Here is a 24,398-nt window from a genome sequence, read left to right as displayed (position 1 = left end):
TTTTTAGAAATTACTTTTCTCATTGTTTTAAAATTTTGATTTGAATTTTGAGAACATTTTTAAAAAATAAAAAATAAACCAAACATATTCTTTTCATATCCTAAACCAAATAACTATTAAACGAGAATTTATGAGTAATTCGTAAAAAAAAAAATGATAGACTTATTACAAACCTCCAAACGGGGAGACAAAAACTATGTAAATTATCCTTAAAGAGGAAAGAAAAGAGAATTTCTTATAAATAGAAAAATCAAACAATATTTACATTTCATAGCAAAAAGTTCAAGAGTTCTTTTGAAACTTTTGCTATAAAGTAAAAATATTTTAAAATATTTTTTATAATTAAAAAGACCCTTACTTTCAATAAATCTTAAATTTAGTCCCACAAAATTAATTTTTATTAAAATTGATTAATTAATAACAATAGTTTTCTTGCAAGGAAATACAATATGTGAATATGTTTTCAAAATTTATAGTAAAAATGCTGTAGATAACCAAAATATTTTATTTTTTAAAAAAATTAAATATAAACTAATATTGGAGCCTTAATTTAAGATTTATTGAAAGTTTATTATTAAAATTGGACAACTAAAAATATAAAGATTAAATTAAATAAATTTCAAAATATTGGATCAAAATAATATTTTAACTAACAAATCATACTAAGTGGCTAGCTACCTTTAGTATTTCACTCTAAGAAAGTAACTGCAAAAGGCACTCTAGATTTAAAAACTAATTAGTATATCTTAAGTCTTACATTAAATTTTTATAAAGTCAAAATAATAAAAGTTAAATTTTTATTAATACGTACCTACATTTTCATTGATATTTCTATACGTTCATGTGAGTTCAACATCAATATAAAGGATAAACTGACATTTTCATATATAATCCAAACGTAAATATAATATGAATAACAAATATGTTAATTACTTAAGCATAACTTTTTGTTTAAAAAAATTTTCTAGAAATATCCATCAAAATTTATGTAAAATTGAGACATCGAACTTTTCATCGACATCAACGTTTTAAACCTTGATTCTATAATCCATCGAATGCTACATCTATATTTGTGCATCATACCTTCTTACTTTTTAGAAAGAAAAAAAAAATTGGGTACATTTTTGTGTATGTTATAATTATGATTAGAGTGAAATGTACAAAGATAGACAATAATTAGGTTGCACCTAATGTAATTAAAAAAATCAATTAATTACTTTGAACATATGACATACTTTTATTGGGTGTAACTTGGACGACACAACGTATAAGTGTTGTTTTCTACAAAGATATAGGTGTATTCAACTATTACTCTTAAATTTATATCTAACTCTTATTAGAAGATAGATAAAAGTTCCTTTTTAAGGATTATGTGGGATGGGAATTCTCGAACTTCTAACTTCGAGGTTAATAGTAACCTTTGTTGTAATTCTTTAATTTTGTTTAGTCGTTATCTCATGAAAGAGTAAGAGTGTAAATGGTGAAACTTTATATGAATTGAATTAGAGTGGTTTAGATAGATGTTTGGAAAATGTGACAGAAGATTGAATAATGGAGGAGATTTAGAAGTTGATTAGAGAGAGAAAGTAAAGAAGGGCATTAGATGAAGTGAGGAGAGAGAGAGGGACCCATGGCACCGCCCATAGGCATAAGCACGCAGCTCTAACGAATCCCAACCCATCTCCCATCTATTTTTCTCCCTCATCTAACCCTAACCCACAATATTACTCTCTCTCTCTCTCTTTCTTTCTTTCTTTCTCTCCTTCTTCTCTTCCAAATCTTCAACCAAATCCAGTTTCCATTCTTCTTTCCTTTTCATTTTCCTTTTCCTAATCCTTTGTATGCTTCTCTTCTTCATAAATTAAAACCCCAAATCTTAGGAATTCAATTCCCATGGATTCCCACTCCCTTCCCCCTCCTTTCCACACCCGTGATTTCCATCTCCAACAACACCAATTCCATAACAACAACAACAATAACAACTCCGAAGAAGAACACAGCACCACCACCACCCGCCTCAAACGCGACCGCGACGATGACACCAACAACTCCACCGGAGACGCCGCCCCCGGCCCCGCCGACGGAGAAATCACTCGACGCCCTAGAGGTAGGCCTGCTGGATCCAAAAACAAACCCAAACCCCCTATCATTATCACTCGCGACAGCGCCAACGCCCTTCGTACTCACGTCATCGAAGTCACCGATGGCTGCGATATAGTCGACAGCGTCGCTACCTTCGCTCGTCGTCGCCAACGTGGCGTTTGTATTATGAGTGGTACTGGTACCGTCACCAACGTTACTCTCCGTCAACCCGCTTCCCCTGGTGCAATTGTCAACTTACATGGCCGGTTTGAGATCTTATCTCTTGCCGGCTCTTTTCTTCCTCCTCCCGCTCCTCCCGCTGCTACTACTTTAACTATTTATCTCGCTGGCGGTCAAGGTCAAGTCGTCGGCGGTAGCGTCGTTGGTACTTTAATCGCTTCCGGTCCTGTAGTTATCATGGCTGCTTCCTTTAGTAACGCTGCTTATGAACGGCTTCCGTTGGAGGATGACGACCAGCCACCGCTTCCGTCGTTGCAAGCCGGCGGCGGAATTGGGTCTCCGGATGAAGTTGGACAGTCACAAACGGCGCATCATCAACAACAGCAACAAAATCAACAACAGCAGCAACTTCTTAACGACGGGAATGCGCCGTTATTTCACGGTTTGCCTCCGAATCTCTTGAATTCAATTCAAATGCCACCGTCTGAAGCGGCGTATTGGGCAAATTCCCGTCCTCCGTACTAACCCACCACCCAAAAAAAAAAAAAAAACCATATCCTTTTGAGTTGTTCCTTTAGCTAGCCACTCAGCCATGGAGATTAATCAAATTGGGGTTTGTTTTTTTTTTTTTTTTTATCAATTATTTTTCCAATTTCCTCAAGTTTGTTTTTTTTTCATAATTTTCAGGATATTTCTTGATCTAGTTGGTAATCAAATTAGATTACATGTCAAATTTATCATATTAATTACTACCTGTTTCTTCTTCTTTTTGTAGATGTGAATTATGATTATTAATTCCTCTACCTCCAATTTAATTTTCCTACATGAAATTTTACAACTTTTTTCAATATTACATATTATTGGCATGTTTCTGAAATACCCATGATGGAAAAAAGAAAACTTTTTTAGGTAGCTGAAATCAGAAGCCAAAATGATATATCAGTGAATATTTTTGGTTGAATTATGAAATGGGTTTTATTGTTTATTCTTTTTATTAGTTCCCCTTGCCTTATGGATCATGAGCTGATCAAAGTCAAAGAATGGCTAGCTTCAACATATAAAAAAGTCAAAAAAAGAAAAAAAAAATAGTGGATTAAGGAAAAGTTTAAATCTTTTTGTGATTTATATGTAAGTGTAATTTTGGAAGATTTTATGATGAATGAATTGAATGAATGAATGGGTTTTTTTTTTTTTTTTTTTTTTTTTGTGAAATTGTGGAGAGACAAATGAAAGTAATTGACACGTGCAGATGTTGAGATTCCAGAGCCAAAGTTCTTTCTCGAGGCAAAATTTACAATTCCAATTAATGAAATAATGATCTCTTCTTCTCTTTTTTGTTTCTTCAATTTGACAGATTCTTTTTGCAATGGAAAGTTTCAAGCTGTGGTACCAAAAATAAAGAACAGTGTGTTTAATTTTGTGTATAATATGTGAAAGTTGTTGTTCTTGCAAAATGGGAAGCTTGTTTTTTCGTATACAGGCAATAATAGGTGTGTTTAATTTGAAAATTACTTTTATTTGTTTAATTTATTGCACAAGTTCCTATACCATTGCCGGCTCAAAATATGGAGAGATCACATTGATTCTCTTGGTTTCTGTTGAATTTTAATATCTCATGATTTCCACACTTTTATTATTTCTATTTTGATATCAAAGGAATGAGATCTCTATATAATTTTTTTTTTTTAAAAAAAACCGTAAAATTACTAGTTGAGTGCTTGAATTTTGAAATTTGTGTTTATTTGAATCATATACTTTAAAAATTTAATGGATTTTTGAATTAATTGGAAATTTTTAAGAATTTATAAGTCTTTACGAGAAGGAAAAAGTGAAAGTTCAAAAACGAATTAATCCATAGCTCATGCTTAAGCAACTTTAGAAAATTTAGCTTTTGTTGTCTTGCATTTACCTTCATCTTTGAATAATTTTACTTGACAGGAGTATCACTCCAACTACTTCGCAAACTATTAGGAGACTTTTGGGCAAGAAATTGTTATTATAATCGTAGGTTATTATATTTGGGTTACAATAGTTTATGTTTAGGTGGAGATTATTTTAGTTTGGGTTAAAATAATGTGTTTGAGGTGCCAACTATTTTAGTTTGAGAATGAAATAGTAAATATTATAGAAAAGAATAAAAAAATTATGAATGTAAAATGGTAAAATCGGTAGCAAATAGTAAATATTGTAGTGAATTAGAATTTTGAAATAGTGTTGAGTGTAGCTAATTGGAGATTACAAAATAGTATTTACTAGAGGTGAGGACAATTTTGCCTCAGACTGTCCTTAGACTTTTGGGAGTTAAACAAAGGTTCACCTAGCAATAAACTCTATTCAATAGGCTAATTATTTGATTTTTAGCTGTACAACTCTATGATAATGGGTCATATGTAAAACTTTCTTCTTAGGAATTCTCTTTAATCAAAATTTATTAAATTTTTTTTTTTATCTTATGGAAAAAAATCTTGTAAAGAAACATAGCGGGGATTAGAGGCTGGTTGAATGGTGGTATTAACTCTTTTATATCATCCAAAAATTTTCTATTCTAAGTCATATTTGACATCAATATATATAATTTGTTTAAACGATTTATGAAAATGTCCAGTTGATAGTTCTAAAATTAATAGTTTCAAATAAATTATTGAATTGATAAACAAACATGTTATTGGTTTTAAACTAATTATAATGTTTATTGTTTATGTTATATTTACATTTGTATCATTTTGTTGTTTTTCTTTTTATATTTTTATGAATTTTTTAGGATATAATAAAAATGTTGATTCACATCTTAGATTGATGTTGAACCCATAAAAATGTATAAATGATACATGTAGGCAAAAATCTAATCTATGAAGTTAATTTTGATAAAGAAAAAGTTTTATGGATGATGGTTAACATGAACACAACTAACATAAGCCAAAAATAAACTTACATTCCCAATAATGATATACTATTACTTTTATTTTATGTTTTATTTGTTGTAAATCTTACTAATGTCTAAAAATTAATAATAATAAATAATAAATAAATATACATAAGAGTAGTTTTTTGGTGTCTTTTTAAAAGAAATGAAGTTTTTTTTTTTTTTTGGGAATTTTTTTAAAAAAGTTGTTTTTTGGGATTTTCCTCTTTAAGCGTGACTTTCCTTTCTCATATATATTTTTGTCTTGTTTCTCAAAAAGGAAGCGAAAATTCCTATATATATATATATATACACGAATTTGCCCTATCTGGTTCTCTTAGCTGAAAAAGAAAAGAAAAGGAAAGAAAAACTCAGTTTTAAAATTAAAACAAAAAATATATATATATTAGAAAGTACTCAACTTTTTTACTTGAGTTTGTTATGTAGCTTCCTTTTTTAAGAGTGAATGATTAATAGTACTAAAATTGTTTCAAAGGTAACATAGATGAATAATTGAATTAAATCTAATAGTTTGATCATATTGTTTAATACAAGAATGAATATCATCTGTACACTCATGCCTCCTAAAATGATAAGTGTTAGTTAAACTTGGGTGATCAATGAGTATTAGGGAATTTAGATGTATAATTAAAGTAATTAGGGTTGATATTATGTTGTTGATTGAAACCAAAAAACCTGGTGGATTTCAAACAAATAAACCTTCCAAAATGAGAATTTACATTACATGGTAAACCCATAACTTTTCTATTTAGCTACTTTTATTTACTTAATATACAAATCAATTTACACACTAAGTTTGAAATTACAGATCAGGCCAGCTCCTCAGTCTGCCTCTAAGAAATTAATATGATTTGATAAACTATTACAACACCAATCTCACACTACTTTTATGACAAAAATTCAGCAGACTTCTAATTTTTCTTTGACAGGAAGCAAAGCAGGATGCAAGCCAGACTTTGGTGCCATTTCAGATATGATTGTGCTAATAAAGATAAAATATTTCTGTCAAATCTACCACCTTGAATAAATCAAGAATCTATTCGTAATCGTCTCATTTCAGCTTGAAATGTTGGGCTTGATATTAATGTTCGATGCGCAAGAGTTCTTATGTCTTCCCGTGAACAGTCCCGTGATATCCGAACCAATTCCCACAGGGCACCTCCACTGATCATGTCTTTTGCATTCACTTCTGCATTATCAGCAATTTCATGGTTTTTCGAGTAAATATTTTCGGGATTACTTGTCAAGCTAAACGATGAAATTCAGACGATAGAGATAGAGAGATTGAGATTACCATGCTGTGCTAAATGACAGAGTGCAAGTTCGATATGTCGTTTGATCGTTGATGCTTCATTGTTGGCATTCTGTACAATCCATGGGAGTGCTCCATCTTCAATTAAGAAAGACTTTCCTGCCTTTGTCCCTGTTCCATTCAACAAGCCAAATCCGGATCAGATCATGAAACATTCTTGCCCAAAACGCTTCCAAGATTTAATGTTAAATTAAACGCTGAATCAAATTGAAGGAAAAAAAAAGGGAGGGAGGCTAGAGAGACCCCATATTGGAAAGCTTACCTTGTGTAGAGGCCCTCGACTCGCATTTTGCAAAATTTGCAATTCCTCTAGCAACTTGTGCAAGAACATCAGGATGTCTGCATCTTACCATACCAAGCAATGCCTTAATACCGCCTTCTCCCCTTAGCTTCGTCTGCAACTTATCTAGATAACATAATATTATAACTTGTGAGAGTATAATGTTGGATTGTGAATATTTGACCAGCAGGAACAAATAAGGAACATAAATTTGCATACGTTAATGAATGAGCCTTAGACAGATTGCAACACTTACCATTGCCACACAAATTGGCAATTGCTCCGGCAACCATACGAAGCGTTTGGGGATCCTCAGCATTGGCAGCGGTCATGGACAGCAAACTAATACCTCCTTGGGACATAATAAGCTCTTGGTTGGTCTCTGTTGGAAAAGACAAGTCAAAAAATAAAAGTGACAAAATCTCGGCTTAGAAAAGCAGACAAGCAAGTGGTATGTGTTGGGTATCCAAATCTGTAAACAGAAAATACCCAACAAGACAAATCTCAAGAAACAGAGCAATGTTCTAAGATATTTTTATTTATGTACTTCAAGGGAAAGAACACAATGGAAATCCACAGTACTGAAGAACAAGAAGAGAATAAGAGAAATAGCAAAAATGGAAACCAAGAACCAGCCAATTCGAGTGGGTCGGAAATCTCTCCTCCAAAAGCTGCTCCAGCTTCTCCAAAATATTCCACACCCCTCCGACTCTTCCTCTCTGTTTTATAACCAATTTTGTGGTCCTCTCAACAACCTAGTGGTCCCCTCACCATCTTTTCCCTCAATTTCCATCCCCCTGAATAATCCCTCCTTCACTTATGATTTTTGGTGTAATTCCACTTCTACCCTTTCTCTTATATGTGTGAATAATCGGGGGTTTAACAGTATGAAAGGTCGAAGCGGGAGATGTATTCCCATGAACAAGGAATAGAAACTAACCATTCATAGCCAGATTTGCAATTGCACCTGCAGCAACTCTGTGTATTGTCTCATCCTCAGTGCTTCTGAGTAGCATCAGCAAAGATGAAAGGCCCCCAGCCTCAACAATCTTTTGCTGATTTGTTTCTGCATATTTGAAGTAAGCATATAATTGCGCCTTTCACAGAAAGAAATATTATACATGTGTTCAACGCTGACAGTTAAAATGCTGCATTATAATACCAAGAACTACAACACGGCTCAGATTTATGAAAGAACCTAACCAAAAGTAGACAATACATTCAATGACTAAATGAATCTCACAGCCACCGTTCCATTTCTGCTTATATTCATCCTCCTCCGTCACTCTTTCCACAAAAAATATAATAGAAATCAGTGGCATCTAAATTACAAGGATAAAGACCATTGAACAGTGAACCAGGTAGCAGAGGTTAGCAGTTATGTCCTGCCATTTTCATTAACCTTAAATCAGCAGGTGGCATTATTATAATGACTTCAATATCAACCTTAATCCAGCCATGTTACTTTGTCAGAAGTATAACAGTAACTCAAGAAAGCCAGAGAAGTACAGGAAAAGCAATAATGTCAGATTGTCAGTGAACATTGTAATGCTTTTTTGTACCTTCAGCTGCTAGATTTGCAACAACTTTCACAGCATGAATTCTGACATCGTAATCTTCAGCTTCCAGCAATGATAAGATCTTTTGCAGTCCCACTGTCGAAATATTATAGAATTAATGGACAATTTGAAATGAAGTACAAGATAATACAGGAAGAGACTAAAACCTTGCTCAAAGAGTTTGGCTACAGAAGCCTTCTCCCCATTTCCAGCGTCCTGAGCCTGTGAGTGCTTAACTTGTTGTACGAGAGCATCTAGAGAACCCATGACTTTCCCAGGCTCACCTCTGTCGAGTCGCCTACTGGTCTGCAAATAAAGGAGGTTCTTGTTAAAACATAAGACTAAACAAACAAAGTCAAGAAAAGTTGCGCCAAAACTTACCTCATCTGCTTCAAAGCTCAATTGCAACAACTGGCTTTGTAGCATAGCTATATCTCCTTCTAGTTTCTTTTTCTGATTTTGCTCATCTTCCAGAGTCTTGCGGAGCTTTGAGATCTCGGAATTGCATGACATCTGGCACATGAAAAGCACCATTAACATAACAACAGCCATAGGTCTAGAGTGGAAGAGCTTGGGGGTGACAAAACAAGACTAAAATTAGTTACAGAGTTAAACCAAATATACCTCTGATCTCTTCAGTTGGGCTACTTGATTTCTAAGATTGTTAACTTCCTCTTCAGCTGCTTTCCTCAAGAGCGTTTCCTTTTTAACCAACTTCTTTAGCTCTGCCACTTCCTCGTCAGCAGACGCTGTCAAACCCTATATCATTCAAGATAAGATATACATGGTTTAAGAGAAGGTTGGAACTGTTGTAACAATCCATGTAACTGCTGCCATAGTCCAAGGGGCAAAAGAAAACCTTTTTTCTGTTGAACAATTATACTGGATAACCTTTTTTCTTTTTTTTTTTTACTTCTCAAATCAGTCAGAAATATGAAATTGATATTGGGACAAGCAATAGGTATTGTACTATAGACTCATGCTTCAAAAGTGTACGATCTTATCATATTAAATTCGAAATTGCCAAAATGAGCATAGCTCAACTGACAGCAAATATATACTATAAACCTCGAGGTTAAAGGTTTGATTCTCACTGTATATATTATCCAAAAAAAAAAAAAAAAAAAACCCGGAAGCTTGATCCCTGCTCAATCCAAAACCAACTTTTAGGAGCTAGGAGCTATAGAATATGAAGAATATCGAAGCACGAAGTTTTGAAACTATGAAGAAGATAGAGATGTGAAATGGAATGCACTAACCATCCCAAATTCTATTTTCATATTTGAATGAGATCAAGGGGATGAAGGTAACAAGGGAGAGATATTTGGATCACAGAAATCTACAACAATTTAATTTGGTATCAGATATGAGTTAAGGTGCAAATCATACTAGAATAATTTAAGTTCTAGCACAATCAATAGAATCTAATCATGCGAGGAAAATAGCATATAGAACTTTTATATTCCATCTGAAACAGAAAGAACAGCTGATGCATACAAGGGTAACAGGATACCTCTCCATTAGCAATTACACTAGAAGCAGAAGCAGCAACCTCTTCATTAATTACTTTCTCCCCACCAAGCTTCTTCTGCTTCACCATCAGCTGATCCTCAAGCTTCTTGATTGATTCCATGTAATCCTTCTGATATTTCAGCCTTTCCTTCTATAAAAACAATAACCATTCTAAGACATTAAATTCGTAAGTGATCAAACCTTGAAAACTACATAGGCAATAATCAATTCTAGATAATTTAATAAAAAAAAGAACCCTTACCTCCAGGGCATTTGAATAACTTCTTTCAGCCTCAGATATGCGATCCTGTGCTTCTTTGGTAATTCTTTCAATTTCATTCTCAAACGCCTTTTGCTGCCTTTCATGTTCTGCAATCAGTTTGTCTAGTTGAATGTCTAATCTTCTTGACAAACTTTTATAATCAAATTCTTCTTTTATCTTCAGCATATTTTCCACCTTCATAGCCTGAGGGCAAAAAGTTTTAGAAATTAGAATCTTGGAAATGGAACAGAACAAAATGCATTAAAAAATTAATAAATAAGGCAAACAAGAGTAATGGTAATTAATATGTCCAAACCATGCAACTTCCAAATTATTTAATGGTAAGAATTTCAAAAGGTTCAAAAACTAAGCACCCATAACCTACCCGTTGGCCAAACATTATTGTACTCGTAGTCTCTCCACGATGTCGAGGTGAAGGACCAATAGTAATAACCAATGAAGTTCTCGCTGTTCCTGTAAAATTTTGCTTGGTCAGATCTCAGATATCATGATTAGAATGCTAAAACAGGGAAGCATTACTGCGAGAATTAAAACTAAAATACCACCAGAGAAATACAAGAAATATTACCAAGTGAATACCTATAAGCTTAAACTTCAAAACATGTATACGGTCTGTTGAACTTTCTCCTTGGTCCTCTTTTCTTTTTTTCTTTTTTTAAATATTTTTTCAAAACAAATTATATTCACTAAAATAACTATATAAGCAGGGGGACCTGAGTGAAACGTTATATAAAGCTCTTGAAATCCAAATAAAAAGAAGGAAAATATTGAAAAACTCTCATAAGAAAAAAAAAGTTGAAGTAAAAGAATGCACAATTTAACTGCAAGACCATCACCAAAGCATACGAGAGAAGAGGACAATGGAATAGGTGGGTGAAATTTGAATCTCATAAGAAATTTTGCTTGTGAATATTTGGGGATGGATTTCTTTACAATGTCTTCTTGATTACTTGATTTTTTTTTCTTTTTTGAGATAAAACAACTTTCATTAAGGAAAAGAATGAAAGAATACAAGGACATGTAAAAATCAAGGCCGCAGCAAAACCCCTCCTAGAGAAAGGGTTTCCAACTATGTAAGATGTTTGCCTAGGCCAGGGAATAATTACAAGAAGTTTTTGATACCAAAGCCCAAGAAGAAACATAGAACCTCACCAAGGACCAAACTTCATCGGGTACCTATTTACCCCTCTAAACACTTTGTTGTTCCTCTCCCTCCAAATATCCCACAACAAAGCGTACACCCCCACAAACCACAAAAAGTGACAATTCTCTTGGAAAGGGGAATGGAAGGACCTCTCCAATCATCAAACGCACATCCTTTGGCAAGCTAGCACAAAATCAAATTCCTGGAAAAAAAAATGTAAAAAAACAATTCCGCACCAACATTGCAAACTGACAATCTAGAGAAGGTAATCCAGGTTTTCCTCTGCCTTCCAACAAAGGATACAACAAAAAGGACCCATTAATAAAGGCATTTTTCTCAAAAGCCTATCCATCGTGTTCACACGACCAAGCAAAATTTGCCAAGAAAAGAATTTTGGTCTTACTGGGGTAGAACTTGAATATATCTTTACCTCTTTTCATGCAAATTCATACTGACTTACTGTATAGCTAATGCCCAAACCTCCTGTAGTGTTGACAAACAACTGTGTTTCTAAACGAATGATAAGAAACATATCTTTCATTGAGTGGAAAAAACAAAGAGCAGCGGAAACATCCGCTCAAAAGCCAATGAGATTACAGGAAAAAAAAAAAAGAAAAAGAAAAAGAAAAAAGCTCCTGTTTGCATTAATGGAAAAGGACCAACACAATTACATGAACATGACAATCCAGACTAAAAAGCATGCATCAATATGATCCTAAGAACTAAATTAAATCCCAAAGATCCATCCATCGTCCAGATTTATTTTCAAAGATGTAGTCTATTTCCAACACAGTTTCCCAAAAGACAGTGATAACGGTAATGAACCGAAGGATGTTAGCCTTCCATCTGAAATAAGGATTAGCAAGAGGCAGACCAATACTATCAAATATTGTTGTGGGAAGTACCAAGATAGACCAAAAGTATTATACTTCCAATTTTATCAGATGTCCCTGAAGGGACGACCAAAAGTATTACACCTATAAATGTATATATGGAATTTTAACCTCCCAAAAACTAAATTTTTTTCATTTAGTCCCTTCAATATGGCAAAGTTACTATGGGTAGAATCCACAAAGAAAATCCCCAAAATTATTCAAAGATTCTCACAGGGACATTTTAAAATCAAGGAATCTAATCACTTCTAGAATCTCTTTTGAAGAAGACTATGATCTCTAGGAAAACAATAAGAGAGGCCAAGTCCTTTTCTCCCAATCTTTAACCCAGATTCTAGCTATCTCCTCTGATACATTCAAAACCTTTGAGTAGATATAGAATGCTCTGATCTTTTTCCTTTTAAATTCTGCTTTTCAAAAAAAGTTGAAGATGAGTTTCAAAATTGGTAATCTCGTGAGGTAAGCATTGAAGGCATGACCCTACAGATGACTTTTGGAAACAGCGTTGCTGACCCTTTATATGTTCATTTTGCTAGCCCGCTCAACAAAACAATCATATCAAATTGGATCCTTAAACATGGCAATAGCAAAGTTGTTTGGAAAGCATTTTATGAATTCTAACATGCTTACAATAGCTCCTACCTGGATTTCTTTTTTGAAGTCTCAGTCACTCTTTCTTTTTAAGGCAATTGAAAGGCACTCTGGCTCCCTGTTCCTATCGAGGGAGAGGAGATGACAAAGAAAACACTCATCTAAACACTGATTATGCAAAATATCCTATCTAGGTACCCCGGGGAGGAAAACGGAACCCAGAGCATACTTCTGAAGTTATTGCTTTAATATATCTTTTAAGTTGGAGATGTTTTATATGTGAACTTCAAATTTGATTACCTTTAATAATGAGCAATCCAACTTCCATAACTTCATTTCGTAGGTATCTTAATTAAGTAAACATAATTTGGAATTATATGAAACAATAACAAATTTGATCTGTAAAGAGGTACCTAAAACAACATTAAAATCAGGTTTTACCTCCAAATGAATCCCGAAGTAATCTTGTCAGCTTTGAATCCCTAACTGGAACATGTGCACTATTCTCAGCAAGTGCATTTATGCATTTCCCTAATGCACTCAGGGAGAGATTGATGGATTTGGCTTCTTCAAGTGTATGCCCTTCACTTCCTGCCTCAAGAAAGACAAATAACAACCTTCAGCAGAGTGTTGACATTTGATTGAGAAAGCTAAGTTTTCTTATGAAAAAGTTGAAAGACAATGTAATATATATAAAATTAACTAAAGCACGGAAAGAAGCGATAACTCGTTAGTAGTTTTTTTAAAATATATATATATAGAATAATAATAATAAAATCAACAACATCAAGCGAAGGGAGTAACAACTTAATTCCAGTTGAGTAGACAACTAGCAATCGACTTCTAGACTTGGTGCTAAAGTCAAACACCACTGAAATACTAGAAGTCTAAAAGTATGTAGGCACAGTATATTGCACCAATGTGGTGGCCTAGTTGTCAAAGGGCAACCTATGAAGCTAACTGTATTTGACTATAGCTGCATATACACACCTGACTTGTCAATGCGCTCAGAACCAGCAAGATCCACCACCACTAATTTTCCCTTCCGAATGATTGGAGGTTTCAAGGTCTTAACCAAATGAGAATTCCCACCAATATCACTTGACAGAGTTGAATCCCTTCCTTTTAGAGACCGCTTTACGTGTACCTTCAACAAGAAGTAAACATCTAATTTCCATAAGCCACTAGCAGTTTTTGAAAGACTGAAATACCTCAAAGTAACCGGCATTTGCATACCATGAGAATTGCATGACTACGAGAAGATTCAGTGTTCAGTTTTGTATTTGCAGCAAACCGATGAGCTTCCCCCAATCTTAGTAGTTCCACAAAGCTCTCCTGGTGTCTAATTTCTACAAGGCTAGCCCCAGGTACCGAAACATCACCAGTTTTAGGATCTTCTACAATGGAAATGTTATCGTTTGCAGGGTCAAGAAGGTCCTGTATGCTCTCCATATAAAGCTGGACGTATGTTTGTAGAGAATAGATGTTAGCCAAAGGTACACTTCTCTTGAACATACAAAGAACTCAACTTTGGGCACACAAGGACTTCTTAGAGAAAACACAAAATCAAAATTGCTCATCAAGTGGCACTAGAATTTGCAAGCTACTTCTAGTAAAAATGGAAGCAGAGTGTCTTCAGAAGGAAACAACCTGCAGGTAGGATACTGAGACAGAATCTGTCTCCAAAGAAACTTCAGCCAAGATGTCCTCCATAGCACGCACCATGATTCCACGGTCAGCGGTGTCTTCCTCTCCAAGTCTTCCAAGCGTATATGTTTTACCAGTACCAGTCTGTCCATATGCCATAATTGTTCCATTGTAGCCATCCAATACACTCTTAAGAACAAGAAAAAAGTCCAGTCACTCAAAGGAAGTTGCAAAAACATTAAGAAGGGGACTGAAAAGAATAAACTTCAGGTGAAGTTACATAAAGATCAGAAGGGGATTATTTAGAAAAGTTTTCATTTCATCACATTCCTGCTAGGAGGTGTATATATGAATAGATATTTGAGTGATTTTTTTTTTTTAAAAAAAAAGGATGAATGAACAGAATTAACAAACATCATTAATTTTATTATTATTATTTTTTTAAGGAGAAATATATGAATTTTGATGGATACTGATAATAGAATGCAAACATACCTCCACAACAGGTTTAGCCACGACTTCATAAACACGTTTTTGAGATGCAAACTCAGTTAGCACTTCATCAAACTCATACGTATCTGAATCCCAGTTGTTCTTCCGAAGTTTCAACCTTTTAAGCTGAAATAGATTGTGATATTCTGACTGACTCCATTAAGACTATAATGATGGTAAAGATGGTATTTAGTAGTGTAATATCGTGTCCATTGTACCTCTGGCTGTAGTTCTACACAATCAGCAAAATCAGCATCGGCTATCAATTCTTCTGTATTTCGTGGTCGCAATCTAACAGCCACTCGAACTCTTCCAGGAACTACACTCAGCCATTACGAATAATGTGTGAAAAAGGAAGACCCTATCATTAAAGTGACTCTTCTTGACTATGAAAGTAATTCAGGATTTTCAAACAAAGCTATAAACAGCAATTAAATTATCAAAAGGTTAATAACATTCAAAGAGAATTAAATCATTGGTGCAAAATGCAAGAGATGGAATTTGAAATTTGAACATGGAAGCTTATTAAGAGTCAATCAGCTTACCAACTTCCCCGAGCATTCAATAAGGAAACTTTGTCGAAAGCTAATTAGCTCTTTCGAGAAAAACACAAGACATGTTAAAACGGTTCTTATTTTCCAGAATCCAAACTTCCATCCTATTTGTGAATTGAAAGGCTTGAAATAATACCATTCTTATTCGAACAAAATTATAGCTTTTTCATTACAAATGCAAGAAATCAATACAAAATCCCCAGTGTAATTCAGCATGACCTAAATCATCCTTTTCAAATCACTTGGATGCAGCAACAAAAACCCACAAACGAAAAACCAGGATCTCCACAATAAAATTAAAAAAGAACACAAAAAAGAAGAAATTCCCACAAAAGAAAAGGCAGAAAATCGAAGAAACAGACCTCCACCATCATCCTTGGCAGCTCCGAGAGATGCAGGGCTACTACGGCGAAGAGCAGAAGTGGGAAGAGACTTTGACTTGAGAGAAGACTTGGGGTTGGAATTAGCAGAAAAGGGCTTATCGAGCTTAAGAGAGTTTCTGGAAGTGGCACCATTTCTATAACTAGTACCCCCAGAAGCGGCCATTGCAAGAAGGACAGAAGATTTGGGGGAAATGGGTTCAGCAAGAAGTCATCGAAGAATGGTCTGTTTTTGGTTTGAGGGAAAAGAGAAGAGAAGGCGGTGAGAAATTTTGAGAGAGAAAGGAAGGGAATGGGACCCAAAAGAAGAGAGCGAAAAATGGTGAAAACGAAGCGTGGAGGAGCAGTAAGAAGAGGTACAAGTGGAAGTGGACCTTAATGGTGTGGGGGATGTGATTCAGACAAATGAAAATCCGTTACCTTTTTCTTTCTTTCTCTTGCTTTGCTCTTCAAATTCAAGCTCAGAGACAAAGACGAAGAGGTAGAAGAAAAGAGGGCAAAACAGAACAACACGATCGAAGAAGAAAGATTCAGATGATGGATCATGTAGCGACTGTACACACCGAAACGACGCCGTTTTCTCCTCAGTATTCACAGTAACTAATTACGGGTTTCGTCTCGTGAGAGTATTAACTAACAAAACGAATCACGTCGCCTAAACCATTATCATCATGCGCTTCCCCATTTACTATTTTGACCTTCTACATATATATATATATATATTTCCCTTTTATTCTCTTAAATTTAAATTTAAAGAAAATTACAAAAACCCACTATCAAACCATTGAAAAAAAATACATTAGTTTTTAGTTTAGTTTATATTTGGTCTTTAATTTTCAATAGGTAATACTTCTGAGTCTCGAATTTAATTTCTATATAGCCTATTAATTTCAAAATGTCCCATTTTTATCTTTGAATCTTTGAGTTTAGTTTTCGTTTAATTTAATTTCATTATTCTCGATGTGAAATTTTAATAGTGATGGAAAATTAATAAGAATTAAATTAATTCTTTTAAATTGATTAATGACATTAATACCCATGACTAAATATGAGTATTTAAATGAAAAAAATCAAAGATAAAAATGTAAATTTTGAAATCCTATCTAGAACAAATTGAAACGAAACTCAAAATTTAATAGTAAAAATGTAATATTTTGAAATCTAAAGACCAAATAGAAAATTAAATGAAATAGGATAAAAACATAATGTTTTGGGATTTAGAGACAAAAATGTATATTTTTTTTCTTTTTAATTTGATTGATTGGCTATCTAACCTTTTTTAAATTATCAAAAGATTGTAAAATACATTAATCATGAATTACAATTTTGTTTTGGCTGATTGATAAATTTGGTTGATGAGCCAAAAAGAAAGTTGATCTATCTACAAAGTTATTTCTTAATATGTCATAATGCATATGGAAACAATATTTAGAAATCATAAATATATTTCATGAATTGACCAGATAAACTAATAACAAATCACAAAATTTTCGAAATTCATCTTTTTTGCCGACATGAGCAATTGGTATAGTGCTTTTACTATCAACCTTGAAGTAGTATTTAAACGATGATTTAATTAACCAACTAAAGTATTAGTTAATTAGTCTAAAGATGGCTTATTTTTAATCACAAAGTTCAAATTCTCATTCTTCGATATATAATAAAATGGTTACTAATTAAAAATACTGTAGGAAATATATTTTATAAAGCCAAAATTGACGTAAAAAATAAGGAATAAAAATGGATGCTGCTTTTTATTATAATTTGTCGTTATTTCATCTAAGATTCTATTTGATTATTCTTATAATTTGTCGTATTTCATCTAAATCCCCTATTTGACTTTGGTTATATCCCTAGAATATTTTGGGACTCTTTTCATGTGTTCTAGAAAGATTTGGATTTTTTTAAAAAAAATTTATTTTGTAATGCTCTGCCACAAGTATATTTAGAACTATACTTAAAAATTTTAAAAATAATTTTTGTACTTGTAAAAATAAATATCAATTAAACTATCATACACTCTATACCCTTTCGATCCAGAGTTTATAGGTTCGAACAATTTATAAAAAAAAAATATTACAAAAATATTTTTTAATAAAATATCTCCACTATCATCTTGAAAGATTGATAATTTGAACTTGATAATTGACTTTCACCATCTTTTAAGTTTAAATTCTATAGATATATTTTTTCTAAAGAAAAAAAAATAATAATTAAGCAATATAACTTTTTAAATGTCAAAGGTAAATGTAAGTGGAAACTAATTTAGCATTGCAACTCATGACTCTCCCTTTTCCTTTTTCTTTTCTTTCTTTTTTCTAATAGATATATCTTCCTTTTCATTCTACCCTCAAATTCAACTTAAAGCAAAAGCAAATTTTGAAATCTATATGTGAATGGCATCATCATACCCCTATAAGATAGTTGGATATATCTTTATTTGATTAAAAGAAAATCTCTCCCCCTCATTTATTTATATTTTTTCTTCTAACAAATGAGAAATTGTAAAATTATAATTTTAAATATTTTTTAAATAACAATACAAAAGAAGATATATCATTTTTTAAAGAATAATAATAATGAGATGAAAATTTAAACTTCTAATGACTTACATATCAATTACTATTAAACTACATAATGTATAAATTTGAATTCAAAATTAAAGCAGGAATAAACTTAAATTTCTTTTTTAAAAAAATGAGGATATAGAGAACATTGCATGAAAAAGCAAATGCAAAAGACAGTGAAGATTGAATGCCTTTTCTTCTTTTTGTGGTCTCTTTCTTCAATGATATGTACAAAATTTTGAAATGAATTGGTGCCAAAAGGGTCAAATTTACTCAACCAAAGATTAAAACGTAATAACATAAGAAAATCTCATTGTAATGATGAGTTTTCCCACATCTTCAAATTCCAATGAAAAAATTAGATTCAAATCTCTTCCACAAACCCAATTTACAAGCTTAAGCACTACTAATTGAATCCCACATTTTAAACAACTCTACATGAAATTTCCCATATTTTATTTTACTTACATCATGAAGAAAGAGAGAAAATCAATATTCAAATTAAAAATTAATTTGTTAATTAATCCATATAAAAACAAGAAATATTAAAATTAGTAATAAGTTCATGATTCAAAAGATATATATATTTCCCCCTTTACTCAAGAGGGGGCCTCACAATCTGTTTAAAGGCCCCTCAAAATCATTCTTGGAGTACTTTTATTTCTCAACTTTTGATTTTCCTGGGCATGTCATTGCACTCCAATAATTCTAAAGCCATATGGACAAGAGGACAAAGAATTACAAGAAACTATAATAAGAAAATAAATAGGAATTTTTCAATTGATCAAAATGGCCTTAACTTTAATAGAAAGAAAAATAACATTTCACCTGGAAACAAAAACAATATAATAATAAAATAAAAAATAATAAAAAAAAGATATTATAATATGTGATGTATTATGTACCAACTTTTATATTATATGGTTCTACATTTTATTCAAGTGTCTCATCATAAGCTTTATAGTAAGCTTATGACAAGAAATCATATGTATGAAAATTGGAGGAAAAATTGAAGTGTTGAAATTCACTGTTAATCACATGGTGGGTCTGAAACTTTGGTTGAATTAAGGTACAATGATGATAATATTTGGAGGCAACAAAGGTGGGAAGCCAAAATCATTAAGTGGGCAAGTTTTTATCTCCAAAAATTTGATGGTTGAAAAGGTTCCATCTAATCTTTACCTACCAGTTTTTAATACATGTCTGTGAATAGAATATGAATCAAATTCACAAAAAGGAAAGAAATTTATTTTTCTTTTCAGATAAAGAGTACTCTAGGCAACCACCAAATAAGGTGGTTAATATGTCTAGTTAATCAAAGTTCCTATGTAACATCTATTTATACCAAATTTAAGTGGAATCATCTACCGCACCTCAAAAATTTAAGATTTTGTTGGGTAATCATTTCAAAAACAAAAATAAAAAATGAAATGATTATCCAACGATGTCTAAATTGATAGATTAAGATAAATTTAATATTATATCTAACACTCTAACATATATTTGTGTGTTCGAGAAATGTAAAATGTGAATAGAATATCGTGGTAATAATTATGATATCGATAAAAGGTTGAAGGGTATGTATCTTGTGGGAGTCAAATTTAGGAGACATCCAAGGACAATATACTTTTGTGAATGCCTGCAAAATAGTATATGGTTGAATTATATTTTTCTAGAATAATCCAAGCTAAGGTACCAAACAATTGAAAATGACAAAAGAAGAAAAAAAGAAGAGGGTGAAGAGTTTGTTGCAATTAAACCTCAATTTTATCGAGGTCTAAACTTTTGCCAAATGTGTTTATGCAAAAAAATAAAATAAAAATAGGGTGTTTCAAGTAGTTTCTTAAAATAGAAGATGGCTGTTTTAATATGTTTAGGAAACTCATTCTCTTCAAAAATTTGTTTTAATAATGTAACATCTTATACATAATGATAATGCTTTTAGGGAAAGTTTTAGCACATTAACTTTTGTTTTTTTTTTCTTTTTACGTGAATTATTGAAAAGTATAGAATTCTTATTTATAAGAATCATTTGTTAGTATTTTTCTGTCATAGTTTCCCTTTTTAAGAGTAGGTTTGATCTATCATTTTCGTATTTATACTCGATAAAAAGATCATCACACTAATTAAAATGATATATCTTAATTATTATATAGTTCTAAAAGTTCCAACAGTTTGTATTTGTTTTTTAATCATTCAATTTCTTCTTTTGTACTCGATATATATAGATTGTTATAAATTATAAAGATTTACTCTTTTTTTTTATATAAAAAAAAATTCTCATCATCAAGTTGAAATGAACTTTTTTTTTTTTTTTTTGTTGACAGAGAAATCAATTTTCACCGATTACAAAGAAATTAACCATAGAAAAAAGATACTATCGTTACAGCCCCTTAAATTAATTAATTCCTAATATGTGATGTTGATTTTATATTAACTTAACAAATATTTAGTATAATTAATCGTTTAAACATTTTTATTTTTTTTTATTGACTTAAAGTATTAATATACTTTTTGAAATATTACCTCAAGGGGAAAAAGAAAGAAGGAAGACAAAGGATATATGGGAGCTATGAATTTAATGCGTTTTTTTCACCCTTCGTTGATATCAAATTCGGATGAAAAATTATCAAAATCACTCTCCTCTCTACCTCCCTCATTCTCTTTCTTGCTTAGGCTCTCTCTCTCGTTCCTTCCTCACTCACAGATAACTCTCCTTTCTCTCCTCTCTCACAAGCAGAACTAGTGCATGGTTTCACTGAAATTAGTTGCGTTAGAGAAGAAAAAGAAGAAGAAGAAAATAGGAGAAAAGGAAAAAAGAATTTCACCAAAGTTGATCCGTCGGAGAAAAAGAAGGAAAGAGCAAATAAAAAAGAAAAAAAGAGTTTCAATTAAGTTGATCTACCGAAGAAGGAAAGAGGAAAAAAGGAAGAGAAGAGTTTGAAGGAATGGTAAATTCATAACTTCACTTGTCCATTACTGATAGCAAAAGATCAATTAATATTATTTTCAAAAAGTGGGACATTTTTCGTTTTGGATCTCTAAAATTCAGCGATGCAATTCTTTTTTTCTTCATCCAAATTTAATATTTTGAAAACCTATTATATTTCTTTACATGAAATTTATTCTTATTATTTAGCTAGTTCGATAAAAATTAACTTTAAATAATTAAGTTTTTAAGATTTATTAAAATTACCAGAACTAAAATTAGACACTTAAAAATATTATTAAAATTAAAATTGGAAAGAGATCAAAATGGCATTTTAATTTTTTAAAAATATATTATTTTCTAAAATATTCATAGATTTTATTAATTTTCGAGTAAATATACAAACATTAAAGATTTTCTTAATATCTATCAAGATGTCACTACACTCTTACGAAAAGATCGGTGGGGGCATTAAGTTTTAAATTGAAGAAAAATAAAAAAAATTAAAGGAGAAATATTCGACTCCAAAAGTGACTATTTTTTTTTTTTTTTTCCTTATGACGTTAACACAACTTGGAGAATAGTTGGATGCGGTCAATTCATACTCGTAATAATAATTACAAAATAGCTAAACATATGTCACAATACATTAATAGCAACGTTTGACCTCTAAATTCAATGTGGAATCGATAAAATCTTCAATATTTGTATAAAATAAAAAGAAGAGAAATATTGTATTTCTAAAATAAATATAATAGTAAAACATTTTGTTTATTTTTTTAGTTTAATTCTTAAAACTTTTAATAAATCTTAAATAATTTATTGTTGTGCATAATATTTATAAATCAATATTATTATTTAATCATGAAAATTTGTTAATTTTGATGGTTATTGATCGTATAATCCTAAATCATTATTGTTGTAGTGCTTATAAATAAATGTAACTGTATTTTTATAGTAGTAGAAGATGATATACAATTTAAGGCCAACTAATATATTTTTAGTATTTACTTTTCTTCCCCTACTTTGTTATTATTGTTTAACTCAATTTGCTTATGGAAGGAGAGGAGATATATTAATTATTTATATCACTTTGAGTTTTTCTCCCAGAAAGTTTGCATATCAAGAGAATCTTATATTATATATTAATATAACTCAACTGGTTCAAATATATAGCTTCAATCAAAAAGAAATTTAGAAGTTTGATCCCTTCTCTCCATAAATGTCGTGTTGAACTTAAAGGAACGTAACATTGTCTAATAATTGAACCGACATAGTTTTTTACGAAGAAAACTATATAACAAAAAGGAGAGATTTGAATCTTCGACTAATTTATTAGAGACAAAAGCATCATCCATGTACATATGTATGAACAGTAGTAAACCCGAAAGTCCTCTTCATCTAAAACTCATGAAACCAAAAACAAGTTGTTTTGGGGTTGAGCATCACAATTTGTATTGCAAACAGTGAAAAAGGCCATGTTGCAATTCCATTATTTTGATACTGACAATACAAAGAAAGTAAATTAAAAGAGAGAGGGAAATGTACCTACAAAATCTGTGTGTGTGTATTGCAAGTTCATGAATAGTTGAGACCAAATGTATCATTAGTTTAAAGGATATTAGGCAACAACTTTTGGTACACGGCCATGACTGTCCAGTTTTATTCACATTAGATTCTTTGAATCTACAATGGTTTTCAAAAAGATATACACATGACCTTTGCAGCCACAGCCAGACCCTTTTCTTTCTTTATGGAAAATATGTAAAGCTATTTTTGCCACTTTCATACCAATTCACTTTATGTAGCTTTCCATAGAGATGCACACGAGTTGAATTGAGTTAGGTTTGAGAAAATATATTTTGGACTAATTCAAAAATTCGAGTTTGTCGAGTCAACTATTCAAAATACTAGAACATGATCTCTAACATAAATCCTATAAAACTTGAGTTGGGCTAGATTAGGTCATTAGGTCATTGTTTTCTTTTTTTATCGTTGTTTCTCTTTTCACCCTTTATGACTTTCTCCATCTTAAACCTTGTGATTTTGAAAACATATTCTCCAAATACAAACTTTAGATCAAACTCCACAATTTTCCCGAATATTCTTGATTCGAAACCAATATCTCAAAACATTCTCTCATATATCTCTACAATGGTATGAAATATTGAGTAAAATATAACCTTTTATAGTTATGTTTTTTATTTTTTATTTTCTGTAAAAGTAGAGAAAGTGTCCTCTATTTATCTAGTTGTTCTTATCTAGCTAATATAATACTTTGGTGGTATTCTCAGTAAAGAAGGATTAAAAGAGAATGAAAAAAGAGACAGGTTCTGCTCCACCATATGGTGACCTTGAGACTTGAGTTATGTAGAGCTGCCTGATATCCACTAAACTAAATAAGATGGACAGGCTTTTGTTTAATAGTTGGGGTACCCTGCCCTTCATTATTTTTATTTGCTTGTACTTTCACTTTTCTAGTTGACCCAAGTTCTCATCCCTTTAAGAAAGTTCATATTCAGGCCCTTGTGGTCCTATATAACACATTCTTAATACTTCAAACCTCCCTGTTTTCACTTAAATGAGCCATCAACCTCTAAACTTATGTTCATATTCATCACAATGAAAACACTGCAATTTTTTATTCTCCCTAGGTAACCATGGAATTTTGACTCTTGCCCTCAAAGTTCCCAAATTTCTTTCTTAAACTACATTATTGTCAACTCAAAAACTATGAGTTTTAATTTTATGATATTGAATTTTTAAACCAATGTTCAAGGCAATAACAAATTTCATTTCTTGATTTTAATTTTGAACTACGAACTAAACTATATGTATATTTCAACGTCAAAGACTTTGTTTAGTATGCCATTTAGATTCAAACAAAATAAATTTGAAATTATATTTTCTTTTTACACATATGAGGTGTGGGATCAAATCTCGGACTTTGAAATTGATAGTATAAGTTTTATATTTGACTATATAAGTCAGTTGAATTATGTTTATGTTGACTTTAGACTATGTTTTTATTGGTTAATCTCTAATATTGATGTCAAGCCTTTAGATTTAC

The 24,398-nt window shown here is 31.8% G+C and overlaps 1 protein-coding gene and 1 pseudogene across 4 annotated transcripts; one reads left to right on the top strand and one right to left on the bottom strand.

The window, feature by feature from the left end:
- Positions 1-1,554: 1,554 nt before the first annotated feature.
- Positions 1,555-3,100, top strand: LOC120068366 (AT-hook motif nuclear-localized protein 22 pseudogene; annotated as a pseudogene). Its single transcript, XR_016525342.1, has one exon. The product of XR_016525342.1 is annotated as an AT-hook motif nuclear-localized protein 22 pseudogene (transcript).
- A 2,805-nt stretch (positions 3,101-5,905) lies between these two features.
- ARK3 (armadillo repeat kinesin 3) lies at positions 5,906-16,527 on the bottom strand. Of its 3 annotated transcripts, none has more exons than XM_039018876.2 (19): positions 15,815-16,527; positions 15,117-15,217; positions 14,902-15,024; positions 14,410-14,595; positions 13,996-14,217; positions 13,750-13,906; positions 13,201-13,350; positions 10,496-10,584; positions 10,111-10,314; positions 9,850-9,999; positions 8,961-9,095; positions 8,718-8,849; positions 8,504-8,642; positions 8,340-8,432; positions 7,718-7,843; positions 7,034-7,159; positions 6,760-6,903; positions 6,480-6,608; positions 5,906-6,374 (listed from the first exon to the last, which is right to left on the bottom strand). In XM_039018876.2, exons 1-19 carry the CDS (start codon positions 15,996-15,998, stop codon positions 6,214-6,216), a joined length of 2,751 nt encoding a protein of 916 aa, XP_038874804.2. In that variant the 5' UTR covers positions 15,999-16,527; the 3' UTR covers positions 5,906-6,213. The 3 variants fall into 3 exon arrangements, with proteins under 3 accessions (XP_038874804.2, XP_090164732.1, XP_038874802.2); XM_090308606.1 differs by having other exon boundaries at positions 6,480-6,615; positions 6,761-6,903; XM_039018874.2 differs by having other exon boundaries at positions 8,504-8,849.
- Positions 16,528-24,398: the final 7,871 nt, after the last annotated feature.

The sequence above is a fragment of the Benincasa hispida genome, chromosome 12 (assembly GCF_027475165.1).
Source record: "Benincasa hispida cultivar pf3 chromosome 12, pf3_genome.v1.1, whole genome shotgun sequence".
In the NCBI taxonomy this organism is placed as follows: Eukaryota; Viridiplantae; Streptophyta; class Magnoliopsida; order Cucurbitales; family Cucurbitaceae; genus Benincasa; species Benincasa hispida.
This window is presented reverse-complemented; position numbering and strand designations above follow the sequence as displayed.